Source organism: Hyalella azteca, unplaced genomic scaffold, assembly GCF_000764305.2.
Source record: "Hyalella azteca isolate HAZT.00-mixed unplaced genomic scaffold, Hazt_2.0.2 contig4316, whole genome shotgun sequence".
NCBI lineage: Eukaryota > Metazoa > Arthropoda > Malacostraca > Amphipoda > Hyalellidae > Hyalella > Hyalella azteca.
The window spans coordinates 381,895-406,529 of record NW_025934536.1 but is presented as its reverse complement, the minus strand read 5'-3'; the positions used below and the strand labels follow the sequence as shown (position 1 = coordinate 406,529).

General features: G+C 37.6%; 1 protein-coding gene across 1 annotated transcript in view; it reads right to left on the bottom strand.

The window, feature by feature from the left end:
* Positions 1-24,635, bottom strand: part of LOC108682264 (tyrosine-protein phosphatase Lar) — a 340,083-nt gene that overhangs the window by 123,495 nt on the left and 191,953 nt on the right. Inside the window, exon 3 of the mRNA XM_047879960.1 lies at positions 6,257-6,334. Coding sequence (XP_047735916.1) covers positions 6,257-6,334 — 78 coding nt within the window. The remainder of the gene's footprint in view (positions 1-6,256; positions 6,335-24,635) is intronic.

Sequence of the window (24,635 nt, the reverse complement as noted above, 5' to 3'; positions counted from 1 at the left end):
GTCTCTGCACAGCCCGTCGGCAGAGAGGAACGTCTCTGCACAGCCCGTCAGCAGAGAGGAACGTCTCTGCACAGCCCGTCGGCAGAGAGGAACGTCTCTGCACAGCCCCGTCGGCAGAGCAACTTTCAAGCCACCCGTCCTCCTCGCGTGTCACGCAACACCTCCAAATGACTCGCACCAGAGACCATTTATCAGACCCGTCTAGCCACAGCCACACGCGCCTGAGGCTCTCGAAAGAGTATTTAAAAAATATAACTCAGTACTCACTGCAATGAGTGACAGAGAGCGCATTTTCTCGTCGACGAAAACTTGAGGTCACTGACAGACGGACAGACGGACAGACAGACAGACAGACAGACAGACGGACGGACGGACGGACGGACGGACGGACGGACGGACGGGCGGACGGACGGACATGGCGAGCACAACAGTGCATTTTTTCCATAAATGAGAAAATGCGCTAAAAACGGTCACAAAGAACGCATGAAACTCGATTCTGACAAAAGTGAATTTACGAATTTTAATACGAATATATTAATTTTCAATCATCATCCAATTCTATTTAGTTACCGCTGAAAAGATTGCAGCCGAATAACCTCGCACATATTGCCAGCCGGGAACGCTAAATAAACGTTTAATAAAATAAATTAATAGAGCTTTGTTTCTGTCAAACCTACCGGACAACTGGAATATATTTTGATTTGTATATAAATGCCCACTGTCATTTTATCCAGGCTTGACAGCTCCAACACGCCTATAAACAAAACTCTGCAATCATTATGGAAAGTGAATTCCGATAACCATCAATAAATTGTACGGTTCGAGTTTGGGATTTATTTGGAAATAATTTAGAATTGGAAAAACGACAGAGCAAAAATCGGCCGATTTTCAAACTTAATCGGAGTACAATGAATATTGGTTGAAAATTTGCATACGATATACCAGAATATTAAAATTCAGCATAACATTTGCGACTAAATTTATGTCTACACAAGATTAAAATTATCGAGAATATGCAAACTGGAAAAGCAAGTTAACAAACTGTATTCAATGATAAATGTAAAACACTAATATAATGAAATGATAAATTCAGCTAAACAACTCAAGCCATAGCTGCAAGAAACCACACTCTTATAAAATATAAAGGTCACTGTGACTACGAGATTAAATTCTCAACTAAATTAACTTGGTCAGAGCAACAATCCTGCGACGCATTGATGCGACATGGACACTGCGACGGAGTAGCTGGCAGAACACGCACACTAACACAGGAATATCAGAGAACAGTAAAACAAAGCGGGGAAATTCGGTCTACGAAGTTTGTATTGTATACAAAATTTTGCGCTCAATTGAGTTACTACTTTGAGTCTAGCAGGAAATTCAGTTTACGAAGTTTATATTTGTATATTTCGGGTTTATATTGTATACAAAGTTTATACCGTATCGTATACAAAATTTTGTGCTGAATCGAGTTTTAACTTTGAATATATTATAATCAGTGGCTTATATCATTGTGAGCGGGAAATTCTGTCCACGAAGTTTATATTGTATACAAAATTTTGTGCTTAATTGAATTCCTACTTTGAGTTTATTATAATCAGCTGCTTATATTATTTTGAGGCTGAGCTTTGGAAGTTAGTTCAGTTAAGGTAGTGAAATTTGTGGAATAATTGCCGTAGACTTCAGTGGAGCATTCCAGATTGTTGTACATAATATGTATAGTTTATAGTACATACATATATAGAGTATTGTGTGGTAGCGTCGGTGCGGAACAATAGGCCAAGTCGCAAATTCTCGTACTTTTCGTGAATTATTCACAGTAAATCTAACAACAGGTCTTGTTTATACTCACGTGATATTTCTGGAACCTTGTTTAAACCGTGAGTATACTCCTACTTGTAAACTTCAATTAATGAGGTCGCCACGCAGCCGTCGATTACAAAAACTTCGGAAGTTTCATAATCGCTAATCTTTCTTCATAACAGTTGCCCTTTTAAGCTTGGAATTAACCTTGTTACACGTCTTTGAACACTCCGGCTAAAGCCTGGTATGCAGCCAGTCTCGTAAATACTAATTAAAATAAATAATTTCCCTCTCTCAGATAACATCAATAGCATTATTCTCAGACAGATATCTTGGCATGTGTACGGAAGGCATTTATATTGAGCGAAATAACTGAATTAGTCCGCAAATGCTCGGCAATGATTGCAGGCACGGTCAGTGTTCGGTCAACGACCACTGAATCCAATTGAGCTCGCAGCAGATTCTGCCCAAGGAAACAGTGGCAGATGCCAAATCCCAATAGGAAGTGCAGCCATCTGTTGACGGTTACCGAGTTTGCTTCGTGCATGCTCATCCGAGATTAAATAATGGACGCAAATATAACGTGCATACACCTGATAACGAATTGATAGATAAACACGAGGATTTTAATCTGGATATTACATACAAATTAAATCTTCAATATTATTATTGCATTACAATTGCATGTATAATCTAGACGGTTACGCCATCTAGTGGAATATTGGACAATAAAAGCGGGCGTCAAATAGTACGTTTATGAGGAATTCAGGTAGCGAATTAAAACAAGAAATTTATAAAATATTAAAACGATCACGCAGAAATGGGCAGAAGACGTGATGAGAATGAAAAGAAGTGGATAAGAAGCTAGGATGAATTGAACAAGAACATGGAATTATCGTGTAATTTCATTAAGAAGAAATGAATGCAAAGGAAAATGTCACAACAGACAAGGAACGAAGAAGAAAACGACTAATAAGAAGAAAAAGTAAGGGATAGGATGGAAAGTTGTAAACGATCGGTTAAAAAGAAGTCTGGAGTTCAAGTAACAAATTTCCGTTCTGGAGGGTGAAGGCTACGTAGGTGATAAAACTGATGAGAATACGCAGAGACAAGAACAAAGAGAGAGGCAAGAAGGAGGAAGACTAAGGAGAACACGCAGAGACAAGAACAAAGAAGGAGGAAGACTAAGGAGAACACGCAGAGACAAGAACAGAGAGATAGACAAGTAGGAGGACGAGTAAGGAGAATACGGAGAGACAAGAACAAAGAGAGAGACAAGAAAGAAAAAGACCAAGGAGAACACGCAGAGACAAGAACAAAGGAGGAAGCGATGCTGGTCTGACAGCAGCACGGCAAACGAGTGGTCGCAACTTTTGAGATCAATCAAGGAAAGCAATATAGCGCAACAGCTGCTCACGATACTCGATAGCCGCGCTGCAATTCTTCACAGGACCTCAAGTTCAGTTTGCGCTCCACAAGCTAGCGCGATCCGCCGCGACAACCGCTGCCTAACAACTTTAATGAAACACATAAACTTTTAGCTGCCTGACACTACATCACAAGATGCCAGATAACTGTTCAAAATTACTCTAGTTCAATACATGTTATTGAGAGTTAATCTTTGAATTACTCTAGTTGAACACATATTATTGAGATTTAATTTTCGAACTTATTGTGATTTAAAGACGGTCATGAATGATTCGAACAATTTATGAGCACGAAATTATAAGATAAGGGTAAAAAATTCTGTAAGAACATCAAAATGTTTGAGATAGCACTTGAGGAACAACAACTAACAAACTACAGGCTTATCACAAGGAAAAAAATGGACTAAAATATCTTTTAGAATCAAATAAAATTTAGCAAACGGAGATGCGGAACAGCGGGAAAAACACAAAATATTTTATCCTGTAATTAAGGAGTAAAAAATCGTCAATAAAGATATCATATTAAAAATATTTAGGGCAGAATATTATAGTTTTAATCAATGAATAAAAATACCAAATAACTACTAATCATATGAGTCATGTTGGAGGCACATTGTTAGACATGAGCACTAGTGTTGATATTCGATCAAGTTATAAAAGGCTCGAAAATAAAGTTTATCTGGGAGAGATATTGAAGCAAGGTACAATGTTTGACATATTTGACATATATATATATATATATATATTTGGTCCAGTAACCAGAGACTAGAAAAGGGTTATTAAGGACTTCAAAATAGTGTTTATCTGACAATTAAGGGAGTCATATTGAAGACACAATATTTGACAGGCTCTTAGGTATTGATATTTGGTCCAGTAACCAGAGACTCGAAAATGGCGATAATCTACCAATTAATTAAATGAATAAAATTGAAGGTAAGATGTTGACATGCGCACAGGTGTCGCCGGCCCCACAGATGGGGATAATCTACCAATTAATTAAATAAATAAAATTGAAGGTAAGATGGAGAACATGCGCAAAGGTGTCGCCGTCCCCACGGATGGCGACAATCTATCAATTAATTAAATGAATAATATTGAAATTAAGATGTTGAACATGAACACAGGTGTCGCCGGCACCACGGATGGCGACAATCTACCAAATAATCAAATGAACAATATTGCGTTGCATGAGACAATATACGCGATAAACAGCAGAGTAATAGCAGGAGTGCCACACAAGTCTCGTTGGATTTGGAAGCTCGTGCAAAGGTCGCTGGGATTAATCATAGATCGTGAGCGATAATCCACAGAGCTTATCACGGACGATAATTCGAGCGGATAATGCAACACTTGCGGCAATATTTACATAAAACGATCATTAGAGTATTAGACTGTGTGTCTTATTTTACGATACTCAAAAATATGCAGAAGCCAACTGAACCAAAAATTAAGAGGAAAAAAACAATTACATTTGAGCACAAATTATCAATTTTCACGTTTTTACAATTTTTGCCATTTCACCTTTAAATATAAGGGTGGAATGCAAAAAAATTGCCTAAAATTTCTACGGCAACGAAGAGGTGCCGTGGAAATTTTGACTCCAATATCTCACATTATTATTACATGGACACACATATAGCAGGAAAAGCGACACTTTTCACCCATCAATTATTAGAATTAAAGAAAACAATCGACGAACTGGAATGAAAATATGAATTGGAGCAAAAGGCTGAAAATTTTAAACTTGGAATTCTGAGGTAAGAATGAAAATTTTGAACAAAATTTTGAAGCTCGACTCGCTGAAAACCTAAAGGGATTGAAAAGACTTATTTAATTGAAACAAATTATATTAATTGAGCATTGAAATAAACATTATAATAAACACATGATAAACATACATTAGAAAATTTACCTGCATAATTATTATACGTCCAAAATTGGTAAATTAAATCAACAAATATTTAGTACATTTCAACATCAAGAGTTTGCGATACATCAAACTATGACTGAAGAAACAGACAATTCTGTAAAAAAATAAGGGTTCAAGCGCTCAAAAATAAGCTCGTTGAAATCTGAAGGCTGCTGAACTATGCTTCGGAGCAGCCTAGTTAAGAGGCAAAAAATAATTCAATCCAAGTAATAAGGTGGCAAAATACAGCGAAAAATCAACAACACATATAGCAGAACAAATCAGGGAAACATCAACCAAATATTGCAACAAACTACGACTGAAAACCAAAAGGCAAACGCTACTGTAGGAAAATTGTAGCGTTTAAAATTTTCAATTGAATAAATAAGGTGGCTAAATACAGCGAAAAATTAACAACAAATGTAGCAGAAAAAATCGATGGAGTCATCAAAGATTGCAACAAACTACGACTGAAAGCTAAAAGAAGACGCTACTGTAGGAAAATTGTAGCGTTTAAATTTTTCAATTGAATAAATAAGGTAACAAAATACAACAAAAGTCAACATCAAATGTAGTAGAACAAATCGATGGAGCCATCAAAGGTTGCAACAAACTACGGCTGAAAGCTATAAGCAAACGATACTGGAGGAAAATAGTAGCGTTTAAAATTTTCAATTAAATAAGGTAGCACAATACAGCAAAAATCAACATCAAATGTAGCAGCAACAATCGATGTAGCCACCAAAGGTTGCAACAAACTACGGCTGCAAGCTAAAAGCAAACGCTACTGGATGAAAATTGTAGCGTTTAAAATTTTCAAATAAATAAAGTATCAAAATACAGCAAGAATCAACATCAAATATAGCAGAAACAATCAATGGAGCCATCAAAGGTTGCAACAAACTACGGCTGCAAGCCACAAACAACAAACCATACTGGAGGAAAATTGTAGCGTTTAAATTTTTCAAATTAATGAATAAGGTACCTAGCAAAATACAGCAAAAATCAACAGCAAATTTAGCAGAAACAAATCGATGGAGCCATCAAAGGTTGCAACAAACTACGGCTGCAAGCCACAAACATTAACCATACTGAAGGGACATGGAGAAGGACTTACTAAAGAAGTCACAGAGAGGCGAGCGCGTTACGCCAGAGTGAGGATAGTGGAATTCTTCCGAGTCAATGCACTGCCGCCCTGTGAGAAAGCCCACTTTGTTACCACGTCACATCACTTAATATTCACATGCTGCAGTTCAGGGCCTATACTTTCAAAAAAAGTTAAGAGATCGTAAGTTCATCAGCCAATCATTGATGGCCTTTCAAGCAAAATCCACCAATCATAGACAAGAAAATAGAGCGTATAAGTACTTACGTTCACTTAGCGAGTTTTGAAAGTATGGCCCCTGCCTTCTATATTATATTTAAAATTAGGTGATTAGAGAATGAACTTTCCGAACATTTGGCTTATCGGTAAGTGTATTGCACCACACAGTTAAATATCGTAATGTTAACATGCATTAGTGCTGCCCTTAAAATATATTAAATAAATATGGTTATTAGAAATTCAACTGTCCAAACTCTTAAAATAAAAAAAAATGAATGGCACAATAGTCACATACCGTAATTTCAATATTAGTCCAACTAATGGCATTAACTCAATGTACGGAGTTATTTCGCCAACAATAATTTGACTGAATAGAAATAAAAGAATTGGTTCTCACTATACATGATTTCCTGACGAATGAGTGCAAACCACCACATTAATTATTTTCTAATTCTCAATTGCTAGTAAATTTCTAAAAATAGCCACAATAGCTCAACAAGTTTCTATGCTGAAAATACGTCGTAGACGAAAAAATTACATCGCTCAGTTTACCATGCTTATTAGTTCAAATGATTCCATATCAGAAACACATCTACTTGCGACCAGGAGTTTTCATTTGTACTTAGGGGGTATTGAATTGAAGACCGAGTATACAAAGCGACTGCTTTTCAATGATATATCACATATTTAGAATTTAATTTTGCTCAAGTAAAAAAGGCCACTATCCAAACATGAACTCAAATCATATGAACTTTTCGTCACGGGAATTCCAAATGGCACACTGCGCCGGGGACAGACGAGTTGAACCTACGAGACACTGCTTCAATATAGGAGGTTATGAAATACGACGACTCTTTAACGTTGGAGGTCGCATAATAGATCATAACTGGGGGGTAAAGTGCCTTGAAAAATCCAAGATGAGCGTTAGATTAAATACGCGAGTCCACGTTGATACTGGCCAGAGAGACCAAATGAGTAGTGCTTTGATCCACGAGATCAAGCTTAATCTCAAATGATAGAGACGCGCCCGAAATGAGGCAGAAGTCCCTGGAGCGAGGGTGTCGGAGAACGGCTGTGCCGCAAGTGCCATTAAAGAGCATCAGGACGGACAGCTTTTTAAGGCACTTACTTGCACCCGCGTATTAAAACTTTTAATCTCGCGAGGACAAACTTTTCCTTTCATGAAAGATGAAGCAAGCGAGCAAACTCTACACGCAGTTCAGTTAATTCCACGCGTTTATTTAGAGGAGAAGCGCGATGGTCCGTTCTGGTATATAGCGAGGTCGGTCGCGTGTCCAGCGTCGCCGCCTCAGGCCGACATATTCTAGAATTCGTCCTCCGTGAAAACCGAATAAGATGCCATGCTGATTCATATCAAAACAAAACATAAATTTTGATCAAGATATGACAACACAAATTGAATTAATCCAATTTCATATTCCTGACTGAAATTAGCGAAAAAATTAAAAAAAAGTCGAAAAATGGTAATTTACATTGACAACCCAAGGTTGAGGGGTATTAACCTAAATAATATTTTGCTTATATTTATCAAAATTTATGTACTTGAAAATAATAAAGCTACGGAGTTAACAAAAAGTTAACACGGAAATTAACAAAAAGTCTGTGTTTTACACAGATTTGGCAATCTTTGAACGATAACAAGCACGTAGTCCGATATCGGACGATGACAAGCAAGCCGAAAATATAAAATACGATATTATATACAAGTCGAGAATACATATAGAAGACGGTAGAGTGAGCTAACCTGCAACAAATGTGCAACACTTCATTAAAAGATAGGCGTATTAGAAGAACTTCAAAGAAGCAATTAATGCCATTCACGGACCAAATGCATTGTTCCTAAGGGAGGCATTGAAGTCCCAGAAATCCGCAATATATTGACGTATATTTAACTTCAAGTTGTGACACGTGTGTTTCCAGCAGAATGTACATTGTTTACATATTATATTCAGCATTATGTTAGATAGAGTTTTTCTTCTAGGAGGAGAGAGCTCAGTCCGGTACACACAATCTTAAATGAATCTATTTGTAATCGGATTCGGACATGCGATCTCGCACAATCTAGATTAAATATGTTCGTAATCGGATTTAAACACAAACTGGAAAGGTTTAAAACGCTCAACAAGAAAACATATATAACATTGAACGCAGAAATTAGAACAATTCTTGCACGACCTGCGAATGTGGTAGAAGCCTAACCCCCATGCGAGCGTCGAGAAGAACAAACTGAAGATGATCTTCACGTAATGAAGCAAAGTATCCACTAATGAGCTGTGTGACCGTAACGACATTATATTATCACTTCCGCCAGCAATCTTTTCGATATATTTCGAGCATCATACAAAAAATAAATAAAATAACCTAATCATATAATAAACTCACAGCGTTAAGCAGATCCTTATACAAAGCTCACACAAAATTATTGTCTATCTAATAGTCCTTGGCCCATACTTTCAAAAAAAAGTTAAGAGATCGTAAGTTCATCTGCCAATCATTGACGGGCTTTCAAGCAAAATCCACCAATCATAGACAAGAAAATATAGAGTAAGTACTTACGTTCACTTAGCGAATTTTGAAAGTATGGTCCCTGCTCTAATTGTACTATTCCATAAGAGCCATCATTTGCGACCAGAGAAAATAGCGGTTGTGCTCCAACTAACAGATGATAGTAAGCGTATATACGAATGTATAGTTCTAAAGGATATTTTCGTATACGAACTTTACGAATTCGTATAGTTCGTAGTATTTGTATACGAACTATAAGAATGTATAGTTTGTCACCGTAATTCTCCCACAAGGAGAAAATGTACTATACTTCGATTACTTAACTGGAGAAAATTTGAGATATTTCACCCGAAAAACTTGACTCGAAGATTCATGTTGGAACAAGAAAGTATTTCGTTGTATTTGATAAAAAACTTTTCTTGTAAGGATTTGACACGGCATTGGTTACGAATTATCTCGAGATGACTATGTGAACGCGAAAAGTTAATTGGTCTTGCATTTGGAAAAAGTACTTTTGATGTAAATGTACTAAGAATTTCTGTGCTAAAAATGTGCTCAGAATTGATGTGCTAAAAATGTGTTCAGAATTGATCTGCTAAAAATGTGCTCAGAATTGATGTGCTAAAAATGTGCTCAGAATTGATGTGCTAAAAATGTGTTCAGAATTGATGTGCTGAAAATGTGCTCCGAATTGATGCACTGAAAATGTGCACACACAGAATTGATGTGCTGAAAATGTGCTCAGAATTTTTGTGCTGAAAATGTGCTCAGAATTTCTGTACTAAAAATGTGCTCAGAATTGATGTGCTTAAAATGTTCTCATACTTCATGATGTGCTGAAAATGTGCTCAGACTTGATCTGAAAATGTGCTTTGATTTGATGTGCTGAAAATGTGTTCAAATTTTCAGTGCTGAAAATGTGCTCAAAATTTCTGTGCTAAAATGTGCACAGAATTGCTAACACTACAGTCCGATGTAAATTGTATACAAGCGGAAAAATAAGCGTAGTAGCAAACTTTGAACTCTTCTAAAAGCTCGTGGGCGGGAACTCAACGAGGCACAACGTTCACTTCAAACGAATACGCGTAGCCTGCATTAAAACTCATCTTTGTCAGAGCGGCTCTAATTACCTGAGGCCGCGGACTTTTGAGAGGATACATTAAAATGAGGCTTTCAAGACTCCAAGTAAGCGAGACGTACACATAGGCTCGTACGGATGACATCGGTCACGAAGACCGAGTCCCGCTTCACGATCAGTAAACCTCGTCAACTTGGAGTACATAAATACGTATGTGAGTTTTATAAAAAATATTCGCTGGTCTTCAATCAAACGTGAATAAGAGAAGAACTTCTGCCGAAATATACCAATATGTGCATGCATATAAACAGAGCTCGGATTAACTATTTAGACGCTTTTAGAATGAACATTGAAAATGGTAAATTCTGTCTGTAGAGAGAAATACAGAATGAGCATGTTGAATTAACACAGAAAAAAGTAAATTTTCCCGTTACAGAGATATATAGAATGAGATCAACGTTACACTTTATAATGAAATTCATGTTTAATTAATTCAAAAACGTAAGCGAACGAACCCTTTGAGGGAAACGCACGATATTACTGATTGCGAACACGTGACTGTTCCAATCAAGTTCAAATTATGGCCGGTCAATAGAAACTTCCGACATATATAAAACTATTTTACATGTAAAACCGAAATTAATGCCGTTGAAACAAATGAATACGAAATAACTTGCACTAACAATCATCGGCATCGGGAAAACTGCCCGACACAATTCAATTGTATTTATGATATATCCTATAATAACATTAATATGCAAAACGTGACATTCATATGCAGAACAATCAGCCTGCAATAACCAGCAAATATATTCGTAGCCATCAGAACTCGACTAAATAAATAAATAAATGAAAATACCATTAAAATAATCTTTAAATAAAAATACCATTAGGAGAGTTGTAGCTTAGAGCGTAGAACGCTGTTATTTTCTCAAAGGCACACTCAAAAAAAAAGACCCATATTGTCTAAATACTGGCACTTTCTTCCCGACAGCACAAACAGTGAGTGAACGTAGCAGTGATACGCCACTTAGTCCCTGCCAAACTGCAGGTCACACAATACAGCAGGCAAGTAGTATTGTGTATACACAAAGGCAAGTAGTGCATCGCTACTTGGACCAAGTCCCACACATCTTCCTGCGTGGAAGGCTTCACGATGAAAAACAGCCCACAAAAAGTGCATCGGTCTTTGGACCAAGAATACTGCTTTTTGAAAATTCAAAGGAATTTAATAAAATAACAAACTCAGGCCGACTTCGCACCATACTGCTAGTCACGTACCAGTCCAATAATCTATAATGTGTTTCCATGGAAACATTCACACCACGGGCATGGTAGGTGCCTTGCACGGCTGGTGTGAATGCTTCTATAGAAATGCATTAAAGAATTTTGGACTGGACTGGCATGTGTCCGGCAGATATATGGTGTGAACCCAGCTAATCATCAGTTAAATATTGTATTTTGAAGTCGTGGCCACTACAAACATACTGCACAAAAATTATCCGTCATTCCCTCCATCAGGTCTAGTAACTTCCCTTCTCGTAAGATTGTCGAAAGTTGTCACCTAATATAGAAAAAAATAGTTATGTGCAGTTGCATTCTTGAAACTCCTCATGCGAGAAATTCAAGCAACGATTACACTTAAAGTGTTACATAATATTTTTACAAACAAATGATTGCAAATTTCGCCGAAGGTGAAGTGATATGAGCATACTTTCCATCTTTTGTCCCTCAAATAATAATAAAGTAATAATAATATTATGATATGGCATATAACGAATTGTTCCTGGATTTGACGAAACGTCAAGTCTTCCAAGTAATTAATTCTGGAAATCACAAAGAATGAGCAGAATGTAATTGATTATCTGGAGCTATTTATTCATTATCATTGGCACTATCATGCGAAAAAATGAATAAAATTTGCATTTATTAAACACATTTGGTCTAGCGGGATATCACGTGACATCCGTCATTACTCCCAAATAAAAATCATTCAGGGAGCACGTGTAAAAATTTTTCAGTTTTCACACAAAGATCCATGGCGATTCATGCTCGAGTAAACCGCTTTGCAACAAATAAATTGCTGTAGGAGAAACAGAATCATAAATTATCTAACTATTCGGTGAATGTAGCTGATATTTTGGACGCAAATGCCAGCGTTTGTTGATTGGTTCGCGGTGAATATAAATCTAAAAACTGACAAGATTTCAAGTTGCAGCTTGAAAATTTTATGAACGAAATGGTTGATCGTTTTGGTCCTATCCCATCAGAAATTAATAATCTACTTAATATAGTGAAAATAAAGCATAAATGCACTAAGCTTAATATTGAAAATTTAGACTCGATGTCTTAATATTGAAAATTTAGGTGATCGATGATTTGTTTTCAAATTTTAAGCAATAAAATAAATTGTGAAATTTTACTTCGACTTCCACTAGCTTGTTCGAAAGATAGAATAAGCATTAAGTAAACCTAAAGGCAAAAAAATAAATAAATAAAATTCAACACATAGTGCAGTCTTTTAAGTATGTTGAAACCCTGCATGAGAGCTGACTCTAGCTCAACAGAACGATTCGTTATAATAAAAGTATAACAACAAATGTGGCATCCACTAAACAATAAAATAAAAATATAACTCAGTACTCACAGCAGTGAGTGACAGAGAGCGCATTTTCTCGTCGACGAAAACTTGAGGTCACGGACGGACGGACGGACAGACGGACGAACAGACAGACAGACGGACACGGCGAGCACAATAGTGCATTTTTCCATAAATGAGAATATGCGCTAAAAATGGAACATGGAATAAAAATCTATGGAATGAAGAGGTGCGATGAGACCTGCTTCTAAGCAAAGTGACGAGCTTGCAGGTTAATACTTGAAAAACATCTTTTCATGGCCACAAGAGCATGAAATAACACAAATTTGGGCCCACTGCACCATCGTTGTTGCAACAACAGAGTGTGGATCTTGTTACTACGTATTCATTTCATGATGTTGTAACTCGGATCCTTTGCAATTTTTGACAGCGTTACTCAGGGTTTAGTCATAAAGTAATGGTAATAATGAACAGTAGATGAAATATTCAGGGTTTAGTTGAGGAAAAATCCTTTCCAGCTAAAAATAAACAGTAGATGTAGAATTGATTGAAATGAGAGACTATGTGTACATTGGTTCAAGGAAAATAACTGACTAGCTAGCTGCTTGAAGATGAGCAATTCCCATTTTTTGAAAATCGATTGCAGAAAAGTTGCTTAATTTATATGATTTTTCGAGACAAATATTCTGTTTGATGATATGAAATGAAATAGCTGGGCATGTTAGACCCGTGAAGTGAGGCCGATTGGTAAGGATTGTTGAGCTTAATTTATGATAAATCAAGAGGGAAAATACAATTTTTTAGGATTTCGATAGAAAAATTTTAAAGGAAGAATTCTCCGCTGGAACCGCTACGCTAACGATCAACAAAGCGAACAAGTTGACGCAAACAACATTTTTTTTTCTTATATGATTGAAATGAAGTCATTTTGATACGTGACAAACACGGAGCCTCCATGTTTGTAAAAAATTAATCACCTCCATGACGGAGGTGATTAATTGAAACACGCTGCCCCTAACAAAATTTAGAGTCGCCCCAGCTTCTGGTAATCAAAATCAGAAGCTGCCGTGTCTGTAAATTTTCACTGAGATCCTAACAAAATTTAGAGTCGCCCCAGCTTCTGGTAATCCAAATCAGAAGCTGCCGCGTCTGTAAATTTTCACTGGCATCCTAACAAAATTTAGAGTCGCCCCAGCTTCTGGTAATCCAAATCAGAAGCTGCCGCGTCTGTAAATTTTCACTGGCATCCTAACAAAATTTAGAGTCGCCCCAGCTTCTGGTAATCAAAATCAGAAGCTGCCGCGTCTGTAAATTTTCACTGGGGCATTAGAGTGACGCGTTGGCTGCATGCGCAGCGCAGCAGCAGCAGCAGAAGCACGGGACAGAGGCATCTCCTCTTTAACGCTATGAATAAGCTAACGCATGGCTGTGACCACGGCAGCGTTGGGAGATACAAGGCATCCTTACACTTGCATGCCGGCCTGCCGTACTCCGATGTTGGTGTCCACACACACGCCAACATAGGAGCTGACACCTGAAAAAATCTCAGACACGAAAAAAAACGCAACCTGACACGGGCCAAGGTTGACTTATTTCACGACTTTTTTTAACGGACGATATCGAAATTAAAATGAAGAATACCAGAAATTTGCAGAAGTAAAATTAAATTGCGCAATTAAATTTGCAACAACCAATCTGTTTCCGCTAGAATGTATCAGTAAATTCCCAAATTCATTATTAAAATGAAGAGCTCAATTGCATGAATTCATTAATCGCGATGATTATTGTTGAATATGATGGCCTTAGATCTTTTATATGTAATTACGAAGACTCTATTACGTACAATGAGCTCAGCGACAAGATAGCATCGCAATGAAAACAGCTTTGTGTGAAACACAAAACGCGTAATCGGTCGTGTAGAAAGCTGGAAAATGTTTCACACATAGTCATTTGTACGTTTTTTTTCATGCATGGATGCATCAAAGCGACGATATAAATTAATTATGTCACACAGATAGCGCAGTCCATCAGACAACTCTTAAGATAAAATCGAGTTGAAATTTCATCTCATAGCCCAACAGTGTTGAAGTCTTCATTAAAAACTTGATTTGGAAATTACCCCATTTGAAGAATTATAGACATTTTTTCATCAGATAGAACACAACGTGACCTTTTTAAACGATACAAATTTATTCATCATGTATGCCCGACAGCGCAGTTCATCAAACGACTTCTCTTAAGAAAATCGAGTAGAAATTTCATCTCATTTAGCCCGACGGTGTTGAAGTCGTTGTTAAATACTGATAAGAAAACTACCCCAATTGATGAATTGTAGACATTTTTTGCATCAGATAGAACACAACATGACCTCATCATTTGCGCTTAGTTGGCTTTCGCAATTATCCGAATGTCTGAGCACGAGCCCTTGGGAACAATCAGATAAACGAAAAATTGCTGCCGGATGCAATGCTATTATACCGTCCATCAATCTGATGCGGTGATGTAACTTTTCCGGGCAAAATTAGGCAACACTTAAAACGTTTACGGAAGAGCGGAGGTAAATAACTGATAAAACTAAGGACGCTATTAGAAAAAAAAATTACAATACATTTCATTTAATGACTATAACTCGGATCCTAGCAGTGGGCAACAATGTTAGCCAGAAAACCAAAAGACCTGCTGACCAATAAGAAATATATATGGTAGATAATGCATTTATTCGTTTTACAATGAGAGAATCTATACTGGCCTATAGCCACAGTTCATCGAAGAAAATGACGTCCTATAGCCTTTGGAAAAAGAAAAAAAATTAGGATGATGGTGAAGACGACTATAATTTCGAATTGATCATATCGACAGAGAATTTTTCCCATTATTATGTCAAGCATTAAGTCGCTCAACAGAAATTGAGAGCCTATATCTCGCTGTCGATTAGCTTATGCACAATTTGACGCTATGCGAAGCATTAATGGTTTAACAAGCACGTAATAAGCATAGAGCCATGTTATTTGGAATATTTTATATACCGGCAAATGTTGAATTAGGATTCATTAGAGTGGCAGAATGAGCTCAAAGCAAGATTAGCTATGCATATATTAAATGATGTAGGCCGCCACAAAGCTGGAACATGTGTCGGGGACAGACATACCAGGTAATGCATCAGTAATTAGCAGGTTCAGCGCTACAGTCACTAAATAGAACCAGGCGTCTCAAAAATAAAAATCAGCAGCTTATATACGACGCACGGAGAGCTGCACAAGAAAAACTTAGTGATATTAAAGTGAAAGGAATTGCAAAATTCAATATCATGAGAAATCATCTGCTTTCAATGCAATTATTCTTCGAACTACCCGCCGACTCCCTTATTTTATTAGTCATGAAACGCGAGAAAATTTTACTTTAAATTCTCTCCAAGTTCATAGTGTTATACAAATAATTTGAAAGAAACAAATCTCATTGAGACCAAGTCAAAATCAAGTTAAAAATATGAAATATTTGCAAGATAATAAAAATATTTTATATATAATTTGCACCAACAAATCCATACAATAATTCGATACCTCATAGATTATACTCAAAAAAATTTTAATGATAAACTTCTTTCGTTATCATGAACTTCCGAAGTGAAATGAAACAATACGAGCTAGTAATTACCGAACTCAATAGAACCCGGAATGATGAGCGTTCCAGTAACACATTTACAGACATAAATAACACTTTGTCCAATTAGCGATGCACTTTTTAGCGCACTTTCTCATTTATGGAAAATAGGCACTATTGTGCTCGTCATGCCCGTCCGTCTGTCTGTCCGTCCGTGACTTCACGGTTTCGTCGACGAGAAAATGCGCTCTCTGTCACTCACTGCAGAGAGTACTGAGTTATATTTTTACCTTTTATGTGGGTTATCCTTATTCAGTTTAGCACAGCAAGAGGGCGTATCAAAAATACATGCTGTGTGCAAGTAAGTGTGTCACTATTTATTTTACAAAACCCATTAATTTTGCAGAAGCATTATAGTGCAGAGAGCAGAAGCAACATATAGGCGATGCTGGCCAGAAATGCGGGCGCTGAGGGACACATGTGCGGTCGCTTATCGCCTCGCTCTCATAAGCCTCAGGTGCGTAAAGGTGGGCGACTTCTTTCAGCGCTACGCCAAAGGCAGGAGAGAAGTCAAGCCCGAATATGAACGAGCGTGCCAACTAACTAAAATCGGTAGAAGATTATATGACGAATAATGAATTAGATATCGAAGTTGGAGATAAGAAAATCAGCCGACATTCCAGGCCATATACTTTCAAAACTCGCTAAGTGAACGTAAGTACTTACGCTCTATTTTCTTGTCTATGATTGGTGGATTTTGCTTGAAATGCCGTCAATGATTGGCTGATGAACTTACGATCCCTTGACTATTTTGAAAGTATAGGCCCAGGCCTTTACTTGATGCGAGGATTGTGGATAAGAAGACCAAACAGTACCATATAGATTATGCCCATAGATCGAGCCAAAACTTTTAAACTTATCAAGGTATAATTGATTACACCAATGTTAAAACATGAAATAAATTTTATTTTTGATTAATGAGACCGAGTTAGAAACAATGACGAAAAAAATAAGTATTGAGCAACTTTACGACTCGTAGTCTCAACGAAGTTGTCAAGGAAGAACGCAGTGGGTCATCAGATACATCTTAATAAAAATAATAATTCTCAATAAAAAATTACGTTGTGTACAAAATAAAAATTAGGTAAAACAACAGCGAATTATCAGGAAATTATTACCATTTCGGAGAAATTTTTATGAAAGTATGATCGATGAATTTAAATTGAATTAACAACTAGTTGACAGAAGAAGGTAATTGAAAAAAAAGTAATGGTATATTTCGAATTACAAAATATGAAAGAAATGATAAGTATTACGAGTATACACGAATTTCTACGCTTTGCAAATTTATTTCATATTTATATGACTTAATATCAATGTAAGGACATTGTCGACATAGTGGAAGAATAGGTAATTAGATCACAGAAAATAACCATCAAAAAACAAGATTTTCGTGGATGGTGGATGATGGTGGAATACAATGGTGGATGAAAATGCGAGCAAGAAAAAAAATCTGATGAAAGGTTAATAATTAATGCAAGAAATTCATACAGAAATTCTTTTCGTAACACCAGAATCGACAACAGTTCTACAGACACAAACTAGAAGCTATTGTGAGATCGATTAACGAAAGTTTCATAGCAGAAAAATATCGGTCAAGTATTTTTCGGGTGATACCAATTCAAATGTAATAATTCTCGACATTCATCGAACTATAATGGCAGAAATTAGAATGAATAATTTAAAAATTTCTAAGGTATTTGCCCTTTGTCAGAGAGACAAAGAGATGGAAGCGTTCGTGTCACGATTACTTTCAGTAAGAAATAGTTTAATAATATTTCATACTAATGCAATACTTCATTAAATAGAATTTTTCCAATATAAATTTTCTCTTCATAAATCTATACCGTCAATAGTACTCGTAGATAAAAAATTATTTTCCAGAGAGAAATGCCAAGACGGTCGGTCTCTCGCACCAACAACTGAAGTCGACCAAGAGACTGGTGCGTAGAGCAGCAGGAGCAGTGTGGTGAAGATGTCGAGGCCATACATCGCACTGACCGATCTTTGGCTTCCCAACACTCTACGGTAATTGCTCTTCCAGAATTAAGTTCAAGCTTCTATTTTCAGACATACTCATATTTCCTCACGAATCATGCAATATATGAGACATAGGGGGTTTCTATTTTTTTGGATGAGTTGCGTGTTTCACAAAATATGTAATATTTCGAACTGAAAAACTAATCTAAATGATTACATTTAACGATAAATCTAGACCCTCTTTCTTCTAATTTAAATCTAGCGGCTTATCTGTCAACCCCTATTGATATGGATTTTAGTCCCAGTCTTCACAAGTTTATGATGAAGATGGTGCTTAAACTAACAGATAACAACCCTATTTGCTGCAAGTCTTTACTGGTAACAAAGCAACTAGAAGTAAATACGACAAAGCAAAACTATTTTTCAGAGCACCAGAGCATTCAGTGTTCTTAAAAAAATAGTTCAAGCAAAGTACCAATCCCACAATAGGTCATAAGACAAAAGATGCAGGAATACATTAATTTAAAGTTAATTTAAAGACTCCAGGATCCTAATTATGGCTCTCAACACAAGCGAGTACGAGAAACAAAGCTGAATATATAAATGAGTCGTAAGGTAATCTATTCTTCGATGATAAATGCTCCTCCAAAGGGAGACAAAGGTGGAAGTTGACAAATGCAGAACTAAGCGACGAACATGAAATCAGTCTCGTTCGTCAGCGAACAAAGGAACATCAGTTCATCGCTGCAATTCCAAGTTGGAATAAATGAATTTATAGCTGCATTGAAGCAGCTATAAATTAAATAATCTATATATATATATATCTATAAATTAAATAATCTATATATAAATAAATAATATAAATAAATAATCGCAGCAAGACAGTCGCTGGAGAGCGAGGCGAGTTCAGGCATGAGCGAGGCAGTTGAGAACAGGACTACAGGATGATGCTGAAGTAATCACCAAAGTTAGTTAATTTGCTGTTCAAGAGTTACGCAATAATGATCATAGGCGACAGAAAACAGTATACGATAACTTGTGGTAGCGCTGGCTGCATGGAGACTGCAGCAGAGAGAGCCTCAGCAAGATTATACGCAAGAGAACGAGAGGCTTGGTGTTTCAAAGAGAGAACGCTCGGTTTAGAATTTACTTTAGGTACGAGAAATTCGGTTCACTACAAAGAGCGCAAAGAAGGGATTTGTTTTTGTTGTCTTAGGTTTGATGCTGGACGCAATCAGGCAAGGAGCACTCGAATTCAGCAGCGGTACAAACGCAGTATTATGTACGTCTTACGTCGTTACTGATGAAAATACTTTTTTTATCAACTAAACTCGTATTGAAAGGGAGAATTCTGTTCTCGGACAAAGAAGCATGTTCCTCCGCCCACGACTAAGCCGGTTTCGCTTCAACTTAAAAAAATTACTAAGCCATAATTGGATCAATGCACACGTGACGATCTTCTGTATAATAATTTACTTACCGCTTGATCTCACGAATTTACTTACGCTTATTGACTTACTCTCAATTTTTCTAACCTAAAATAATAGTTTCAACAAGGGGAACACAATATCTTTGGGGTCACGGAATAAATTAAACATCAGGCGAATTTACACTGCACCCAAACATAATATTTACAAAGCTAATTGCCGTCAGATCTAAGTTGAAAATTCTCGGTAAAGGAGATCGCTGCTCATATGCTGGAGCACAAGATTACCAGAGTAAATTTAAATCAAGAAAACAAAATTAAATCAGGTAATCCTTGCACTACACGTGAAACATAAACAACCTCCTTGCTGTGGCACAAGGCCGAAAATTGACTTGGAAATATCAGAGTTGTGATAATCACTATACCAGAGCAAGCGTGAATACTAAAAAGCCAACCTCTGAGATCCGATCTGAGATCATTTTGGCTTTTCCTTGGGCGTTAGGTGGCCTTTGTCCACGCTTTTAAAGAGCTCAACCCAAACGCGACCAACTCGATAGCTTTCTGTCTATTGTAAAGCCTCGTTACTATTCTTCTGCCTGGACCAGGAATCCTACGATTCCATCTTTTTAGGAATCCCGAAGCAACAAGACCATTACCGATATTGGGAATACAGGCTCTAAGCACCAGGAATAGCAACGGTACGGGAGGGGCGGAAGTTCACACAGTTTTCGCATGCCTTCGTTTCCAAATGATGCTTCGGAAATTAAACTAATCCTTATAGTTTATGAAAAATTGTAATTCGAGTGTAAGGCGAGTTTGTAACCTGTGTCGAGCTGTCATCAACAACATAACATGCAATTTCAAGTGAAAAGCACGTTTTTTTAGAGTGCAAATACGCTGTTAGCCGCACCGTGAAATAACAGTAAACAGTAACAGAAGTTATAATATATAGTAACAGTACCAGAAGTTATACCAATCATCTACCGTTTCCGATGTTTGGTACTTTCGTTATAGCTCGCAAGTCTTAAAAGTGTTAGTGAATTCACCGTTAGTACCTCTAAAGTCTAAACGATATTTTAAAACAAACATCATACAAGTCGATCGTTAACCATGCAAGTGACTGCCACACATCACATCAATCGTTAACCAAGTGATGACGAAATCGTTAATCTAGTAAAATATGAGACCGGCGCAGTGGTGTAGGAGGAGCACGTCAAAGGGAAGGATTGGCGAGCTAGAGGCTGGCTTTGACACAGTCACTGGGTATCCGTGTTTAATTAAGACTGCTGTGTGTGAGGGAACTGCGCGCTGTCCAGAGGTGAAACACTGGCCAGTCTCTGACCGCGCGGTGTTGTCTCTGATGACATGCCGGGTCTCTGCACACCACGGCTGGTGGCAATGAATAAAGGCTCATAATCTCATTTGATGTGATGACCATCGAAAAGGAATAATTTTTTACTATAATAGTGGTGGAGCCTTAACAATGCATCTTCCTTGGGTTGACATTAACAGGTATCTCGCTTCACGAAAAAGAATTATAGTGCAGAAATCAATGCTTATCATAGAATGTTCCATACGGAATGTGGAATTGGATTTGTCTAATGTACTCGTATATGCAGCTGCAACATTCATCAATTCAGCAATAACGAGTAGTACAGTAATGAAAAAGGAATGGCTGCGCTCTCGTTAATCGTCTAATCTTCGTCGTAAAAGTTGAAAGCCGTAGCATAAGGATTAAATAATAAGATTCACCCCCGGTCATTAATAATGTACATCAACAACAAATTTTCGCCAGATTTTGCCGATAAACAGCTTCACACATACAAACAACGATATACAAACATTAGTCGACTCATGAACTCGTGGATATATCTTCGTCGGGGCAGCAATGCAGCGAAACAACGGAAGAATTGTCGTCGCCATAATAATAAAGGCAGGAGTGACGCTATGCCGTATCAGGTTTGCTAAGGAATGAAAGCGCTAGTCATTATGGAGAGCCAATGCTGTCGTGGCGGTAAGACAAAAGAAACGCGAGAAGCTGCAAGGCAACGACACAAGAGGGTAACTTGAGAGCAAACCAGTAATGGAGTGCCTACAGAGGCTATTCTTGAGTGGTATAATGACCACATATACAAGATGTCTTGCGTCATTGCGGTCATGCCATTAGGTACCAACCACAACAAATGATGTCATATTTTCAGGAACAATCATCGAGTTAGAAACAAAATTTTCATACGTACTTAGAAGTGATCGTACTAAAAATGAAGGATGAATACGAGCAATGACAAAATGGGCTCATTTTGTTTACGACACCAACAAATTAAGAAGAACGAAATTCCTAGAAATTTACACTAATACTCTAGACAAGGATTCAAATTTCAGTAAGAGGACTTAAGACGTCAAACAAAATACAATATGTGATATGATATACATTGTAGAGGCAATAATATTAGAACGAGTATAAAATACTCCTGGTCACTACAGTCACGACCGCCCCCTAGTCTGTCCACCGACAACCTGCATGGTCCCAACAGTCACGACCGCCCCCTAGTCTGTCCACCGACAACCTGCATGGTCCTAACAGTCACGACCGCCCCCTAGTTTGTCCACCGACAACCTGCATGGTCACTACACTCACGACCGCCCCCTAGTCTGTCCACTAACAACCCACATGGTCGCCGCTGTCACGCGACCATCGGTCAGGCAGGCTGGGTCTCCTATGGTATCGCGGCCGGACCGTTCAGCCACAAACACACTCAATTTAAAAGCCTTGGCCACAACAATAGAAGCAATCCTAGCTTATCGCGGCTCCTCAGCTCCCTCTTCCAGGCGGTCGACGATGCCACTGAAGCACAACAATTCGATTCGCACGTATGGTGATAAGAAGCACAAAACATGTGGTGATGCAAAATTCAAATAATCTGGAATACCTACTGCAGATTTTGCGGTTTACAGGAATTTTTGTGTCCCTGTTTTAATTATTTTAATGCCGCACAGAAACGTGCACAGGAATAGCGAGCAATTCCTGACAGGCGCAACGCACATGCGATGGAAGAATGGACAAATAATATTGCAAGTAAAACAAATGTATGGAATTATACTCCAATCATAAAGAAAAGAAAATGTGTAAAAAATGATTAGATAAGATTCTCGCGCATGTATGATATAGTTTAAAATCAGTTTGGAAACGATGAAAACAGTTATAGAATTATAAAAAAAGATTGGCGAACACGCTATACGAAACGAAGTAAGAAACAATGCAGTTATCACAACATTGCGCATCAGTAAAGACCTGAGACGAAACAATTTGAAAAAAAAAAAATTTAATTGCGAACGAAATAAAATAGTAAAGTTGACGCAGACAAGTGGGGTAACAGGAAGTCGATGCAATAAGTTGCAAAGGTAAAGAGAAACAAGCAACTACTGACGAGTAGCACAGAAAGGATTCCTCGCAATGACATCAGAGTCTCGGCCATTCAACGTGAAGCAATATCCGCTAAAGAGGAAAATGCGATTAACTTAATGACGCTGGCTAATTGCTTTCATGGCTCGAAATTATCCTAGCTCTGCCTTGTAGCAGAGAAAGAAGAGCGACTCGAAGAAAAGATGCAAGATACATAATATGAGTTTAAATTGTAAAGAGTGAATAATTTCCGACAAAAAGGCGTTACAAATAACAGAGGCCAATATTATGAATAAGTTTTTAAAAGGTTTCAGTTGCACGTTTTCGCTTATTAATAAATCTATTTCATGATGAAATAATAAATCTCTTTCATCACCCAATGATGGGTGATTGAGGAGTTGAACGAAACATTTCAACTACGTCATTGCACAAAAACAATATTTTTTGTGCTATGAGCCTTCAAAATGCATTGCTTAAAGTGTAAAAAAGTGCATATATAGAGTAAAAACAATTTGACAGTATGACAGGATGCAAACCTCAATCAAAAGTTTAATTTACAGCGATTCATCACCGCACATTAGCACCGAACACATATAACAGGGGGAGATCTGTGCATGATACACGTAATCGCCGAAGTTAGAGAGCTGCACCCGAGCTGCGGGTTTCTTAAGAAGATAAGAGCAGCTTCATTATGGACGAGGAAAAAGGTAAGGATCAGAAGGAAGGACTGCGTATATCTACGCTGATCTAGCGAGCTTCGTTTGCATTGCAAGTGAGCGACGCGCAGTCTTCCTCCTCTGAGATAAGCACTTCTTCTGCATTGAGTCCTGAAAAAATCAATTAGTTGCCGATGGTGGATGAAGGAGCGCAAGTCGCAATTAAAATTACACTAAGTGATCTCAAGATGCAAAACCGCAAGAATCAAAGGTAGTCTGAGACTGAAGTTCGCCACAAAAGGGCACTTAAAAATATCATTGGTTTTGAATTTCATGCTAGAACATAGAATAAATAGAAATGCTCGACTGGATGGATAGATCATACAAATAATGCAGGTTTTTCGCAGAAAGAAAACTTTGTGCCCCAGTAGGTCAAAAAATAATACACCAGAGCTTGATATTAAAATATACTAGAATTTTTAGCCAAGTACGCGACAGAACTAAGCTCTGGGTTATTAAATTAAATATTAATTATTAATTTACAAACGCTCTCAGACGCGTGTCGTACAGAATGAATAATGATAATTCATTAAAGATGAAATGCAAGGAACTTCGTGCCTTGAAGTCCAGTAGATTTCTATCTCACACGAGCCATTCACGAGCATTCGTTTGATGAAAGCCGAGTGAAATCATGCGTATGATAAAAGCCAGGCAGCTGCAAAGAAGATGACGGGGAGACAAACATTGTCGGAAACGGGAGTTATTTTTCCAGCAACTTCATGAAAAGGAGATTTTTTCCCATTCCCTGAGTGCACGCGTACATTTCATGAGTATCTGGCGTGGA